Source organism: Cetorhinus maximus, chromosome 12 (genome assembly GCF_964194155.1).
Source record: "Cetorhinus maximus chromosome 12, sCetMax3.hap1.1, whole genome shotgun sequence".
NCBI lineage: Eukaryota > Metazoa > Chordata > Chondrichthyes > Lamniformes > Cetorhinidae > Cetorhinus > Cetorhinus maximus.
This window is the reverse complement of record NC_135890.1, coordinates 121867106-121883948: the sequence shown is the minus strand read 5'-3', so window position 1 is coordinate 121883948 and position 16843 is coordinate 121867106. Positions and strand designations below refer to the sequence as shown.

General features: G+C 39.2%; 1 protein-coding gene across 7 annotated transcripts in view; it reads left to right on the top strand.

Moving 5' to 3' along the window:
• sfswap (splicing factor SWAP) overlaps nucleotides 1–16843 on the top strand; it is a 108167-nt gene that overhangs the window by 29149 nt on the left and 62175 nt on the right. For all 7 annotated transcript variants that reach the window (XM_078554551.1, XM_078554553.1, XM_078554550.1 and 4 more), the window contains 2 exons: nucleotides 4249–4380; nucleotides 8550–8643. In XM_078554551.1, coding sequence (XP_078410677.1) covers nucleotides 4249–4380; nucleotides 8550–8643 — 226 coding nt within the window. The remainder of the gene's footprint in view (nucleotides 1–4248; nucleotides 4381–8549; nucleotides 8644–16843) is intronic.

Below are 16843 nucleotides of genomic sequence, written 5' to 3'. Positions count from 1 at the left end.
GAGAAGAATACTAGAGTGGGAATCAGATAGGAACATTTTGGTCAGCACTGCAATATTTGGGGGGAAAAAAACACTAGCCTTTTTGAAAGTGTGAATTCATATGAATCATGGTAATAGTCAAAAACTATTTTATGGTGATTGAACTATCTTTCCTTCAACACTAGTTTATTCTCTCCTCTATCCCTCCCCTTGCCGCTCCCAAAAAATAGTACTAACAAATTCTATGCCACACCCTTGCCTGTCAACTGGTCCCAAATCCTTTCTCTTCCCCAGATCTTATTCCCAAAGCGTACTCTCAGCTTCTGGCCCCATGCCCAACCTCCTGTTGCTCCCTTCCCAGCTTTTAGACTTCTGTCACTCGATGTTCCACTACATCCTGGATACCTTGTCACTACCTAAACCTACTGCCAGCTCCAGCCTAGTACAGGTTGGCTGTAATCTTAGTGCAGATTTTGAGCTCCAAAAATGTTAGAAAAAAGAGTTTGTGGGATCTGTACAGATGAATTGGAAGCAAAACAAAAAGGGGGATGGGGGCTAGGTGCGGTGCCAGGAAAAAGAAAGATGAATACAAAGCAGTGGCAAAGAAGTTAACAAAATGGAAACCACAATGCAAAAGATTTGAGTAGAAAAAAGACTAAAAGACAAAGACAGAAGGGAGAATTTTAACTCCTGGGTGGAAAGTCAGCAAGACCCTCAAGTTTGAGTTTCCATGGGAGAATTGAGAAGTAACTGCTTGTCTCCTACTTGACCCGGCGATCAGTTGTTCACCGAACCAAATCTGCAAAGTCTGACTACTGGCAGATAAAGCTCGAGTGGCTTGGCAGCCACTCGGGCAAGATGTGTGGCGAGTGTTTCAGCAAATTCTCATGGATGTGAGTGGGGAAAGAGCCGAAGACAGCAGAAACACATACTCTTGCTCCTCGTGACTCCACAAAGATGAAATTTAAAACATATCTTTTAGGCCTTCTGCTGCCCTCAACGGATTTTGCTTGTAGTTGACCTCCCCATTCATTGTGTCGTTAACATTTTCACTTAAGTCATATTAATGAGGGTGCCTAAGTCAGGCAGGTAGCTCCTCTGGTGGCAAAAGCAGCAAGGGGTGGGAATGGAGCGCAAATACAGAGCCACTCAATTTTAACTCTTGTTCTGCCAGAAGGAGGAATTTAACATTACCCCAGAGCGACGCAATCAAGTAGCAAATAAGGAGGGAAGATGGTTGGAAGGGAAGACACTTACTGATTTTTGTCTAGAAGGCTGCACAAGAGATTAGCTATTGTCTAATAACATCCCAGTTATAAAACAATGTGCCCTTTTACTCAACGTTGAACAATGCCAAAGGGTATCAGCTAGCAGTTTTAAAAGATGATTGTTAAGAAGGGAAAAATAGAGTTTGAAAGTAAACTTGCAAGGAACATAAAAGCAGACTGTAAAAGCTTCTATAAATATGTAAAAAGAACAGTATGTTGTGGATCCAACTAGAGATCAAGCTATTTTGGATCTGGTAATGTGTAATAAGGCAGGTTTAATAAATGATCTCAGAGTAAATGAAAACAGAATTACCTGGAAAAACTCAGCAGGTCTGGCAGCATCGGTGGAGAAGAAAAGAGTTGACGTTTCGAGTCCACATGACCCTTCAACAGAACTGAGTGTAGTTAGGAGAGGGGTGAAATATAAGCTTATATTTCACCCCTCTCCTAACTACACTCAGTTCTGTTGAAGGGTCATGTGGACTCGAAACGTCGACTCTTTTCTTCTCCACTGATGCTGCCAGACCTGCTGAGTTTTTCCAGGTAATTCTGTTTTTGTTTTGGATTTCCAGCATCTGCAGTAGTTTTTTGTTTTTATCAGAGTAAATGATCCTGTAGGAAACAATGACATGGTAGAATTTAGCATTCAGTTTGAGAGTGAGAAACCTGGGTCGGAAACAGTTGTGCTAACCTTTAAATATCGGTAATTGCAATGGAATGAGGGCACAGTTGGCTGGAGTGGACTGGGAAAGGAGTTCAGCAGAAAAGACGGTGGTTGAACAATGGCAGACGTTTAAGAAAAGAGTTCGTGACTCACAGCAAAGATATATCCCAGTGAGGAAGAAGGTTCTAGGAAGGGCATAAACCAACCATGGTTAACCAAGGAAGTTAAGGATAGTATCAAATTGAAAGAAAAAACATGCAATGTGGTAAGCCAGAGGATTGGGAAAGTTTTTAAAAACCAACAAAAGACCAAAAGAATAATAAAGAGGGAGAAAATAAACTTTGAGGGTAAACTAGCAAGCAATATAAAAACGGACAGTAAGAGCTTTAAATATATAAAAAGGAAGAGAGAAGCCAAAATGAACATAGGCCCCTTAGAGAATGAGGCTGGGGAAATAATAATGAGGAAACAGGAAAAAGTTGGGGGGGCAGGAAATAAATACAATAATTATCACTAGAGCTAAAGGCTGATAAGTCCTCTTGACCTGATGGGTTGCATCCTAGGATATTAAAGGAAGTAGCTACAGGGATAGTGGATGTACTGGTAGTAATCTTCCAAGAATCCTTAGATTCTGGAAAAGCCCCAGAGGATTGGAAAACTGCCAACGTAACACCCTTATTCAAAAAGGGAGGGAGACAAAAAACAGGTAACTATAGGCCAGTTAGCTTAACACCTGTCATTGGGAAAATGTTGGATCTATTATAAAGGATGTAATAGCAGAGCATTTAGAAATACATAATATAATCAAGCAGAGTCAGCATGGCTTCATGAAGGGGATATCATGTCTGACAAATTTATTAGAATCCTTTTGAGTAGGTAACAAGCAGGATAGATAAAGGGGAACCAGCAGATGTAATATATTTTGGATTTCCAAAAGGCATTTTATGAGGTACCGCACATAAGGTTACTTAATAAGATAAGAATCCATGTTTTTGGGGGTGGTATATTAGCATGGATAGAGGATTGGCTAACTAATAGAAGGCAGAGTTGGGATAAAGGGGGCATTTTCAGGATGGCAACCTGTAACTAATGGAGTGCCACAGGGATCAGTGCTGGGGCCACAATTATTTATAATATATATTAATGACTTGGATGATGGGAGTGAATGTACTATCGCCAAGTTTGTGGGTGACACAAAAATAGGTGGGAAGGCAAGTGGTGAGGATGACAAAGAGTCTACAGAGGGAAATAGACAGGGTTAAGTGAGTGGGCGAAAACTTGGCAAATGGAATATAATATGGGAAAATGTGAGGTTATGCATTTTGGCAGGAAGAATAGAGCTGAATATTATGTAAATGGAGAAAGACTGCAGAAAGCTGCAGCACAGAGGGATTTGGGTGTCCTCATGCATGAATCACAAAAAGCTAGCATACAAGTTCAGGTAATAGAGAAGGCAAATGGAATGTTGGCCTTTATTTCTAAGGGAATGGAGTATAAAAATAGGGAAGTCTTGCTAAAACTATGCAAGGCACTAGTTAGACCACATCTAGAATACTGTGAACAGTTTAGGAACCTTTATCTGAGGAAAGATATACAGGCATTGAAGGCAGTCCAGAGAAGGTTCACTAGGTTGATCCCGGGTATGGAGGGATTTTTTTGAAGAGAGGTTGAGTAGGTTGGGCCTGTACTCATTGGAGTTTAGAAGACTCCCTCAGAGAGACAACCTCATTGAAACATATAGGTTTCTTAGAGGGCTTGACAGGGTGGACCCTGAGAGGTTGTTTCCCCTTGTGGGAGAGTCTAGGACCAGAGGGCATAATCTCAGAGTAAGGGGTCGCCCATTTAAGACAGATGAGAATTTTTTTCTCCCAAGAGGGTAGTGAATCTGTGGAATTCTTTACTGCAGAGGGCTGTAGAGGCTGGGTCATTAAGTATATTCAAGGCTGAGATAGACAGATTTTTAATCAGTAATGGAATTGGGGGTTATGGGGGGGGAAAGCAGGAAAGTGGAGTTGAGCATTATCAGATCAGCCATGATCATATTGAATGGTGGAGCCAGGCTCGAAGGGCCGAATGACCTACTCCTTCTCCTATTTTCTAGGATTCTGTGTTTCTATGCTGTAGTAACCAGTATTTGTAATGTGTCACCATTGGGCATTGTCTGTAAAAAGCTGTCCTTTTTGATTGGAGGGAGAGAATTTGTTTGGTACCTTTGGGATTGGAGGCTGCCGTTCATATTTTTATTTATTGTAGATTGAAAGAAAGATTGCAACGTGCTATCATTGTGTCACCATGTACTCCTTTGTTTGTGTAACTTGCCTATGTTGTACTTTTCAGTGCCCCGACTGTCGTTCCTGTTATTATACCCCCTCCACCTGATATCCAACCAGTCCTTGACAAGCTAGCCGAGTATGTAGCCAGGAATGGAACCAAATTTGAAACGAGTGTAAGAGACAAGAATGATACACGGTAAGAAATCATTTTGCAATAATTGAAATTTGTTGCATTAATTATGACTTGCACACCATTTGTCATTCTTTTATAATAATTCAATAAGTGATGACTCCAGAATCGCCCTTTATATGCAATGGATAGATTTTCATTAGAAAAGGAGAAAAACTTGTGTATTGGTTGAAAGTTCCCTGTAAATATTTACTCTGTGACTTAAATCAGATCTCAGGATACAACGCTGGACATTTGATCACAAATCAAAATAAATTACTTCTTAGCTCATTGTCGAGGCTCTGTTTGTGTCGGCTTCTTCAGAAAGACGTGGATTTAATGGAGAGGGTGCAGTGAAAAATGGTTAAGATGATTCTGTGACTTGCAGTTCTGAATTTTAAGGATAGTCTGCTGGAACGTTTCATTTGAAGAAAGAAGATTGAGGCAATTGATCGGGTTGTTTAAATGATGAAAGGGACAGGTGCTATTCTATAGATAGGTTTCCAAACTTGTTTGTAATTGTGAAATTAATCACTAGATTCAAATAAAGGAAGGTATGCAAGACTAGAGATTCATTGAAATTTTCCATCTCAGTGTTTAACATGCATTGGATTTTCAACAGAATCAATGCTTTAAGAAAGATTATATGGTAGGAAATTAAATTTGAACACAAGATGGATAAATTTGGACATGGGTCATTAAATATTTTATGGAAAGTGTTACGATAAATTCAGTTTACGGCCAGATTATCTGTAGGAGGCTTTTTTATTTTCTAATTTTGATTGTTTTACCCGATCTTGATTGCTCAAGCATGTTTTTGATTGGACTTGATAGAGACCACGATAGTATCATCATGCATGGTATATTGGAAGGCATAGGCCTTAATGTCTATTTCTTTGTCATAGCTTATGTTCTTAACCTAGTTTGAATTTAGAAGGTCAACACAAGGTCCCAGCACCAGCAGTAGCTGAGGCATTATAATAGGGCTTGGTGCCCTTGAGATAGGAAGAGGGAAAATGAGCTTGGTTTTCCCCCTTGTGATTGTCTTGTCCCAATATTCCCCCAGGTGTCTGTTGTGGTTATCTGTTTAGGATTGAATTAGGCTTTCTTGTCAAGATCACATATGACAAATACTCACTTGGGCAAGTTACTGAAGGGCTCCAGACACCCATGGCATCATGTGCCTGCGAGAGTCAGTAGCCTCAGGAGAAGAACAGTGGGAAGCTTGACAACATGATAACAATATGGTTGTGATTGCAGGGCCTGTGTAAATTCATAACACTCGGTAGTGGCAACGTGCAAAGCTGGCTGGCTGTACATTTGCAATGTTTTGGATGCTTGTTAGTGTTTTGCAAAACAGATAAGAAAAACGGATTTCTATGACTGCTTTAAATATTTGTGTTCTAAATTTAGGTTATCTGAAATGAAAATAAAGTGTTCACTTCATGCATATCAGGCGGCTTCCATTCAAGTCTTTACTACTTTCAGCTGGATGTAGTGTGCTTTAGACTCACTGCATTCCTCAGAATTACAGTTAGTTTGAAGATTGTTGTAATTTTCTGGGACTACTTTAAAACTATGTGCCATAAACATGCTGCAGTAATATTAATAATCAGAACTATAATTAATATATTCCTAGATTTATTGCAGAATAAGTCCCCCATCTTGATCCTTGAGTTGACACTTGGTACGAAGACGTGACAAAATAAGAAGCATGGTATAAGAAAGGGCAACTCTGCCTTGTCCACCCTCGAATTGAATTTTCCCCACTTGTTTAATTTCATGGCATTGTTAGGTACAGAATTTCCTTGGCATCCAGAGATAATAGTGCAAAAATGGTATGTTCAGCCATCTTCACATCTCTAGTGTTCAACCCTCTTGCACCACAGAAATTTGAAACACCCACCCTAGCTGCAGTAGATAGTAGTCCTGTGGAGTGTGTCCCTATAAGCCCCAGTTCCATTTCTAACCAAATATTCATCAAGCTTCCTGATGAAGAAATTAGAGTCTGTTCAACGTATTCTTTGTTCTGGGGGAGAGAAAAAAGCTTCTTACTTTTAGTTTTGTTTGAGGCTAGTTGACTTTGAACCCAGTGCCCTAATTCTCTGCTTGGAATTTGAAGACTGATATCCTGCTTAGATCTGCATTTTCAACACATTAAAGTTTTGAAGACATGGTATTTTAATTGTCTTGTCCCAATATTCTTTGAACGATATCCTGCATTCATTTCCTTACTGAGAAATGTTAATGTAGTTGCTTCCTTTTGTCAAACACCCTCCAGATAATGTCATTTTCTTTGACTGAAAGAAGGAAAATAGTATTGACTTTTGTATTTTCTTCAATTAAATTAAAATAGGGTATTCTGTTAGCTAAAGTGATAGTGAAACTAAGATTTGAGATCATTCAAATTTGAATTATTTCTATTGTTAAAACAATGGACCATATTTAGAGTTGTATTTTTTTTTTAAAGATTGAGTTGAGCAGTTAACTAACCCTTGTAGTACACAGCATCATATTTCATTTTTTAGTTCGTTTGAATTTTTATTTAAATCAATTTGATTTGACTGCACCATCCTTAAATCTTTGCATCAGTTGCAACTGAAATTAATTGAAATTGTCACCCACATATGTTTACAGAGAAAGGTATGTGACATGTACTGCTGTTTATTGTACTATGCAGTTAGGAAAGCGTAAAATAACATTCCATGCTTTCATTGGGTGACATTTCTGAAATATGACTTGAGTAGTTGTTTGAATCACTTATGTAGGCAGTATAACATCTCCTGGTTAATATAAAGCATCTAAAGTTCACAACAGTCTATATTTAGCAAGGAGAACAATGGAATTGACTAGAATTTTCTTTCTCTTTCCCAACCCACCACCACATCCCAATGGAATTGTATTTTTCCAGATGTGATTTAGCAGTCAAGTTTGGCATTTGAGGATAAAATTATGCTGTGGTTCTAATTTAACATTTCCTTGTCTAAAAGACTTCTTGGTGTCATGGTTTATGAGGAAAAATATAAATTTTATGTTAAAATATTAATCTTCTACAGGAATGATATAAGGTATATAAGATGTAGTGGTTACACTACTCGACTAGTATTTATACCTAGATTAATGATCCAGAGAACATCGGTTCAAATCCCACAATGATTCTTTGAGAATTTAATTTCAGTTTAAAAAAACAATTTTAATAAAGCATTACTATTAGGAGTGATAACGAAGCTCTTGGATTGTCATTAAAAACCCAGTTGGCTGGTTCACTAGTGCTCTTTAGGGAAGGAAACCTGTCGCCTTTACCCAGTCTGGGCTATATAGTACTCAAGTCTACAACATAGTGATACTTAATTGCCTTATTTAATTAGGGATGGGTAATAAGTACCAGCTTTGGCAGTGACACTTGCATCCCAAAAATTAATTTTTAAAAAACTTAAGCCACCTTTATAAATAAATTTAGTACCTACAACCAAATGTGTAAGTGCAGATAGAATGGAGTGTGTTTTCCAGTTGTGTATGTTTGATTTGTCAGGTTTGTCTCGCAATCAAAACCATTCTCATTTCTTTGGGTTTGATTTTTTTTAATTGCTTGAATTTAAAGTTTGTTTGCTTTTTGTCATGAAGAGTATTTGGACAATGCCATTCATTCTTAATGTGTAACATTTCTGAATGTTTGTGTTGTTGATTGGGGGAGAAATACAGGCCAGGGCACCGAGGATAATTCTCTTGCTCTTCTTCGAAATAGTGCAATAGGATCTTTTACGTTCACCCAAGCAGGCAGATGGGGGCCTCAGTTTGAAGATGGCACCTCTTACAGTGTGGCTGTCCCTCAGTACTGCACTGGAATGTCAGTGTTGATTTTTGTGCTCAAGCCTTGAAGTGGGACTTAAACCTGAAATCTTGGGACTCGGGCAAAGTGCTACGACTTGAGCCACAGCCAGCACCTTATGGATGAGGATAAGGTGTCTTTTGTCTTATTCATCTGCTAATAGTTTCAAGAGCAATTGAATAAATTAGATATAATAATTAATAGCAAATGATAGAAACACAACTTCCTACAATCTGATTTGATATAGTTTTTTTCAAGTTGATGATGTGTTCAATTTTTGTTTAAATGTGGCTTGAAATCTATTTTTATATAGTGATCTGTTTTTAAAAAAAAAAAGCATTTTGAGTTTGACTGTTGTATCTTTCAGGTTTGAGTTTCTCCAGCCCTGGCATCAGTACAATGCGTATTATGAGTTCAAGAAGCAGTACTTCTCTCAAAAGGAAGGGTGCAGTATTCCACAGGTAAAAGGGTTGTGGTGGGGCGAGGGATGCACATTTATATGCTCGATGTCTTTCAGACAAGCTTTGTGTTGGGGTTCAAGTGAAGTTTAACAGAAGGGGAACTAGGAATGCAGTCACTGATCTATTTCTGTTTTGGTGTTTCTCTTCCTTTGAAAGTTGGAAAAATACATTATAGAATCATACATTGGTTACAGCACAGAAGAATGCCATTCAGCCGATCATAACTGTGCCAACTCTCTGCAAGATCAATTGGCCTAGTGCCACTCCCCTGACTTTACCCCGTAGCACTTTAAATTTTCCGCTTCGAAATTCTCTTATGAAAGTACCAATTGAATCTGCCTCCATAACTCCAAGGCAGTGCATTCCAGATCCTAACCATTTGCAGTGTAAAAAGATTTTTCCTCATGTTGCCATTGCTTCTTTTGCCAATCAGCCTGAATCAGTATCCTCTAGTTCTCGATTCTTCCACCAATAGGAACAGCATCTCCCTATCAACTCTATCCAGACCCCTCATGATTTTGAATGCATCAATCAAATCTCCTCTCAATCTTCTCCAAAGAGAACACCCCCAGCTTCTCCAGTCTTATCTATGATACTGAAGTTCCTTATCCTTGGAACTATTCCCTTGAATCTTTTCTGCATTCTCTAAGCCTTTGCATGCTTCCTAAAGTGTGGTGTCCAGAACTGGATGCAGTACTCCAATTGAGGCCAAACCAGTGTTTTATACAAGTTTATCATAACTTCCTTGATTTTGTACTCTATCCCTATTTTTTATGCTGTATTAACTGTGCTGTGAACTTGCCCTGCCGCCTTCAATGATTTGTGGACATATTCCTGCTGGTGCCTCTGTTCAGGTACCCTTTATTTTGTATTGTCTTTTCCCGTTCTTCCTACCGATATGAATCACTTCACACTTCTTTGCATTAAATTTCATCTATCACTTGCCTGCCATTCCACCAAGCTATGTGTCCTTTAGAAGTTTAACACTATTCTTTCTCACAGTTCATACTTACTATAGATGAGTAGTTTCAGGCAGTGTCAATTCACACTAAATACTGGATTAAGCAAATTTGGCATCATCAAATGGTATTTAGCATTGATCATTGGCATGATAAGCAATATGGAAGACTTTCAGACATGAAAAATATAAACAAAAAATACTGGAAAAGCTCAGCAGCTCTGGCAGCATCTGTGGAGAAAGAGAACCAGAGTTACCGTTTCGAGTCCAGTATGACTCTTCTTTGGAACTGAGTCATAATGAACTCAAAATGCTAACTCTGTTTCTCTCTCTCTCCACAGATGCTGCCACACCTGTTGCATTTTTCAAGCACTTTTTGTTTTTATTCCAAATCTCCAGCATCTGTAGTATTTTGCTTTTGTAAGAAATGTAAAACCACCCTCAAAGAAGCAGCAGTATTTACTATTTTAAATAAAGAATATAGATCGGCTGCTTGAGTAAGAAACTACTCCAAAACAGTTTCGAAAGTGTACATTGAGGAGGCAGATTTTTAATATGCTATCTGAGTGTAATATGTTAAGGATAGGCTGCTCCTTGTAGAAACTACATGGGTTCTGTTTCTTGTTTTTAATGGCAATATTGTGCTTTTCCTGAATTCTTTTTGAGGGCAAGAAGGGGGGATAGGATTTTCTGTTGTGCTGCATTCTGTATGAATTAAAGATTCCTCCAATCTTTGCTCTGTTTCAGTGGTGAAACCATTAAAAAAAACTAATTGAGAACCCTTATGTAGTCGGTGGAAGTCAGGTGCAGTAGAAGAAATGGCTATCCATTCATTTTTCAATATGAATAAGAATGGGAATACGTCTGAAGATAGAAATGAGTTTGTGTTAGAATGTTAATTAGGCATAGCAGAGTGGGTGGTTAAACGTGCTGTCTATAATTTGTTTTCATTTTCACATAAGTTTTTTATTTCTGTAATAAAAAATAGCTTCCAAACCAGTTATGCATAAAGAATATAAATAATTGTATGGAGGAAGACATCCATTCCAAAGGTTTGAGACTGGTTTGTTTGTTTTAAGCTATGGGTGCAAGCAATAGTATAGGAACAAGAATTGTCATTACAAATGGATTACCAAGATTATTTTGTTTGACAGGGTGTAAGAACAGTAGAAAAAGTAATTGCTTTTAAGACTCTGCCCCTATTTTCAGGTTCATGGCCATGAAACCTAATTGTCATAATAGTAAAATGAATCATGTTCACCATAGGTGGTTTTGTGCCTCATAGATCAGTATGTTTTCTCAGGTTATAAATTACAGTGATACTGGTATTTACAACCATGGAATGATTCCATATTTATGACAACCGCAATTATTTTGTAAATCCATTATTGGATGGATATAAATCCTTTTGGATTGAAAATGTCGACGTCTGCAATAAGTTTGTTCTGCTTCTATAGATGATCAGATTGCAGTGAGCTTCAGATCTAAAATCACAAGAAGCAGCTGGAGTAGGCCAGTCAGCCCATCAAGCCTACTCCACCATTCAATAAGATCATAGCTGATCTGATTGTGGCCTTAACTCCACTTTCCTGCCTGCCCCCGATAACCTTTGACTCCATTGTAGATCAAAAATCTGACTAATTTGGCGTTGAATATATTCGATAAAATCTAAATTTTTGAAATCTATTTGTGGGTGGTGATAAAAAATACGTATTATTAGGTGTACATAAATCATGTGTCTGCAATATGTTGCACAAGAAATTGACTGCAATATGTGGAGACCTTGAGTACAAGAGACCACGTGAACCCGTCAGCAAGAATTATAAATGAGTAATGTAAGTCTGTTTCATAAAACTTAAATTTTAATTGCAAAGCTTTGGTCCAGTCTGCCCACCTCACCCAGGCCTGCTGAATATGAAATAGCCCATGGTGCACAATGTTAAACTTGATGGTAAACTGGGTAAATGTGAGGCGAAGGCATCCGTTGCATGAATTTTGGATGGGAAATGTATCAGTTACATCTGGAGTTATAGTGCTGTTAAAAACACTAAATTGTAGAATTTAACCTGGATTGAGGGAATTGCATTCAATAATATTTTCTTCACAATTGGCAGTTTTGGCACGGGAGGGATCAGGAATACAGCAACTTATGTTTCCGAAGCATCTTTAGTTAGTAAAGCATCCCAACGCGCTTTGCAATAGCATTATCAAACATAATTTAACACCGAACCACTTAGATACAAATTAGGGCGGATGACCGAGAACTTGGTCAAAAATAGGTAGGTTTTAATGAGTGTCTTAAAGGAACAGAGAAGAAATAAACAGGTTTAGGGAGAGAATTCGTGAGCTTAGGGCCGAGGCAACTGAAGGCATGGCCACCAAAGGTAGAGTGATTAAAATCGGAAATGCTCCAGAGGCCAAAATTAATGGAGTGCAGAGATCTTGGAGGGTTGTAGGGGTGGAGGATATTAAAGTTAGGGAGGGGGCAAGGTCATGGAGGATTTGAATACTAGGATGGAAATTTTAAAATTGAGGCATTGCTTGACTGAGGGCCACCAATGTTTGACAAAGGAAAAGAGGGATGCCCAGAAGGCCAAAGTTAGAGGAGCTGAGTGCCTTCGGGGAGGTTTGTAGGGCTGGTGGAGGTTCCTGAGGTGGGATTGGGCAAAGCCTTGAAGGGATTTCATTGCAGATCAGAATTCAAAATTGAGGTAGTGGGAAGTATAGGCCATCAAAGGCAGGGTTTTGATACGTAAGTGGGACTTAGTGTGGAATTGGATATGACAGCAGAGTTTGGATGAGTTGGAGTTTGCAGAAGGTGAACAATGGGATTCTGGTCAAAAGAGCATTGGGATAGTTGAGTGGGGTGAGGGGGTGATAAAAACATGGACAAGGGTTTCAGCAACAAAGCTTAATGTTAATGTATGTTAGTGAAGAGTTCTAATGTGGCTTCACTTGATCGGACACGATTAGGATTATATAATTAAATAAAAGGAGCTCTAAACATGTATAACAGCTATACCCATTTCCAATTTGTACATTACGTTCCTGCTTTAAATTGTATCATTTTTAGGAAGCTCTTTGAATAGTTTTGTCAAATAATTTCTTCCTTGTTATCCCAGTCAGATTAAAGCAGTTTTGAAATCTATCTGAAAACCTTCCCTAAAGAATATTTTGTCAAGTCTTTAACATTGTCCACTTTACCCTTGGTTCCCTTTTTCAAATCCTGTGTGAGGGCAAAGTAGTAAGCTGTTTTGGTACTGAGGAACATGCCTTTCTGCAATTAAGTGCTTTTAAAGGAAAAAATAAATCCATTTATTAGAAGGTAGCTGAATGACAATTCTGTAAAAATGTATACAACCAGCTCTTGAGCTGCTGATATATATTTCTAGTCAGACAATGACTTTATCCCTTGTGTAGTTATTCTTATACGTTCCTGGCAAGAAGAATTCAATTGATTGGAGAATTTCCTAACTGAATTCCTTTTGGAAAATGCTCCAGTGTTTCCCTAATGATCATTTAGAATGATCAACAATGGAAAAACTGGTAATAACACAGCACATGATGAGGCTTCACTGTTTAAAATGTAAAGATTTCATTATCTAGTTAGCTTTATTTCAACCAAGAAACATGAGTTTCCATCAACTAAATTACTAGTTCATTTGGCTGAGTGCTGCTTTATGTGTGCTTGAGGTTTTACCTGGGAAAAGGTGCTTTTCCTGCTATCATTAATTGGAGAAAAGACTTTGGAAAGGCATGGAAAAATTAGTAGGTATTTCATCTGGACATACTGCTTGAATGTGGCATATAAATTTGTCAGGACACTTACCCTTTTTTGTTTTCTTCTACAGCAAGCAACTGAGCATGAATTAGAAAGTAATTGCAAATTTTGGCTTCAAAAAAATAACACTTTGAGATGTTTATGGTTTGCTAGGCCCATGCCTTGTGCACTATACGCTGCTCGAAACTGAGCTATAACACTCTGAAGTGCTGATAATATCTGCCTATTTTTAGGAACCACTTTTACCTAGAAAATTCTTAAGTAAAAGCAAAATGCTGCAGATGCTGGAAATCTGAAACAAAAACAGAAAATGCTGGAAAATCTCAGCAGGCCTAGCAGCATGGAGTCAGAGGTCTACAGCACAGGAAAAGGCCCTTCGGCCCATTGAGTCTGCGCCAGTCAAATAAGTACCTAACTATTCTAATCCCATTTTCCAGCACTAGGCCCATAGCCTTGTTATGCCATGGCATCGCAAGTGCACATCCAAATACTTCTTAAATGTTATGAGGGTTTCTGCCTCTACCACCCTTTAGGCAGAGAATTCCAGATTCCCACCACCCTCTGGGTGAAAAAATTCCTCCTCACATCCCCTCTAAATCTCCTGCCCCTTACCTTAAATCTATGCCCCCTGGTTATTGATCCCTCCACCAAGGGGAAAAGTTCCTTCCTGTCTACCCTATCTTTGCCCCTCATAATTTTATGCACCTCAATCAAGTCTCCCCTCAATCTCTGCTGCTCCAAGGAAAATAACCCCAGTCTATCCAATCTCTCCTCATAACTAAAACTCTCCAGCCCAGGCAACATCCTGGTAAATCTCCTCTGCACACTCTTTAGTGCAATTACATCCTTCCTATAATGTGGATTCCAGAACTGCACGCAATACTGTAACTGTGGCCTAACCAGCATTTTATACAGTTCCAGCATATTCTATGCCTCGGCTAATAAAGGCAAGTATCCCATATGCCTTCTTAACCACCTTATCTACCTGTCCCGCTATCTTAAGAGAGCGGTGGACATGCACACCAAGGTCCCTCTAATCCTCGGTACTTCCCAGGGTCCGACCATTCGTCATATATTCCTGTGCCTTGTTTGTCCTGCCCAAGTGCATCACCTCACACTTATAAATCTGTGGACAGAGAAACAGTTGACGTTTCGAGTCCGTATGACCCTTCTTCAGAGCTCTTAATTCTTAATGTTGAGAAGTGGAATTGGTTCCCATCACTATTGGTGCCACTCATGGGTGGATTACATCATTAGAATGCTTTGCCAACACTGCAGGTATTGAGACTGGGCTTCGACATTCCAAAAAAGAAGTATCGCTTAAATAAAACTGAATTTCTGAACCTGTCACAAGAAATTAACAGTATTATTGATACCTTTGCATCTGACAGTAGTGAGAATTTACTGTTCCCTGCACCATAACTGTCTAATTTAAACATCCTTCCTTACTCATTCACCCTCCAGGTACAAATGATCCAAGTGGATCACAATCACAGGATATTATTTGCTCCTAGCTCTCATCATGAGATTTTCTCCAGCAATTAATTCTATTGTTGCTTTACACTGAGGAAAACTTAGTCAAGTTCTTGTCTTCCCTGCTCTAGTTTTTGCCATTATGAACCTTGTCATTAGTTAAAGTACTATATAGAGTGTTTTCCTTTCAGGCTTTTTCCACCGGTAAATTCAAAATTGTTGCCAGCACCCTGATTTAAAGTTCTAAATGCTAACAGTAAGCCTGTCCCATACTTCATATTGCTGTACATCATGTAATTGCTGCAGTGCTTGGGTTATTCCAGTTTCCTGAAGGGCTTATTGGCAATGATGCAGACATAGGAAACTTCACCCTATTGATTTGTGTAATGTGATTCCTGGAGTCTTACGAGTAAGGCTTTGAAGTCGGGTTATTTTTGGGCGAGCACCAGTTGACCAATGTGCTTAATCTTCCTGAAAAGGTCAGTGTCCCATCAGGCCCAAGTAACATTCAATTTTAATAGGAAACCCTTGTTGGCCAATTACTGGTGTTGTACTGAAGCCCTCAGAGCTGGGGTAAATTAGAAGCAGGTGGTTAAATCATTAACTTAAAGGAAATTTTGGCACAATGCTTGTCTGCGTAAGGCACCACTTGTCGTCCAAGATTTAATGATATTGTTGTTCTATCCACTCCTTTCTCATGTCTGTGTTGCTGATCTGCACGAGACAAGGATATGATCCATGCTAGTTTGTCAGGAATGGCATGTTTCTGTTTTGTCTCTGAATTCCTCTCATTAACTTTCCCCTTTTATGATGCCCAATTGCTGTGTTGCTTGCTCTTAACTCTAGTGCAACTGGATAAAGCAGCCCTAGATTTGTGTCCTAAATTTTTGAATAACCTAGATTATATGATTGCTCTAACTAGTAGAGGTTTTGCTTTCTATATAGAGAGAATAAAGAGCATTTGAAAGTCTAGGCAAATGATTTTTTTCATTTGCCTGAAGCTTCACAAAGGCATATTATTTAGTACTGAGTTAAATTATATAATAGGATGTATTTCGTTCTATCTCTATCTTTAGATAAGAAATATGAGCAGGAGTGGACTGCATGCCGTTCGAGCCAGCTACGCCATTCAGATGATCATGGCTTGTCTTTTGCCTCAGTTCCACTTTCCCGCCCAGTTCCTGTATCCCTTGGTTCCCTGAGGCATCAAAAATCTGTCTGTCTCAGCCTTAAGCATACTCAACATCGGAGCATCTGCAATCCTCTGAGACAGAGAATTCTGAAGATTCTCGAGGTTTTGAGTGAAGGCATGTCTCCTTATCTTAGTACCAAATGATCAACCTCTTATCCTGAGGCTGTGCTAACTGTGTTCCAACTTCCCCAGCCAGGGAAGCAACCTCTTAGAGCCCACCCTGCCAAACCCCTTCGGAACCTTATTTGTTTCAGTGAGATCACCCCTCATTCTTCTAAACTCCACAGAATATAGGCCCCATTTACTCAGCCTTTCATCTAAGGACAAACCTCTCACCCCAGGAACCAATCAGCCAATCTAGTGAACCTTCTTTGTACCACCTCCAAGGCAAGTATATCCTTCCTTAGAAATGGAGACCAAACTTGTGCACAATGGTCTCACCAAAACCCTGTACAGCTGTACACAAGATTCCTTTATTCCTGTTCTTCCTCCTTGTAATAGAGGGCAACAGCTGTTTGCCTTTTTAAATTCATTTACAGGATGTGGGCATCACTGGCTAGGCCAGCATTTATTGCCCATCCCTAATTGCCCTTGAGAAGGTGGTGGCGAGCTGTCTTTTTGAAATGCTGCAGCCCATGTAGTCTAGGTACACCCACAGTGCTGTTAGGAAGGGAGTTCCAGGATTTCGACCCAGCGACAGTGAAGGAACAGTGATATATTTCCAAGTCAGGATGGTGAGTGACTTGGAGGGGAACTTCCAGGTGGTGGTGTTCTCATGTATCTGCTGCCCTTGTCC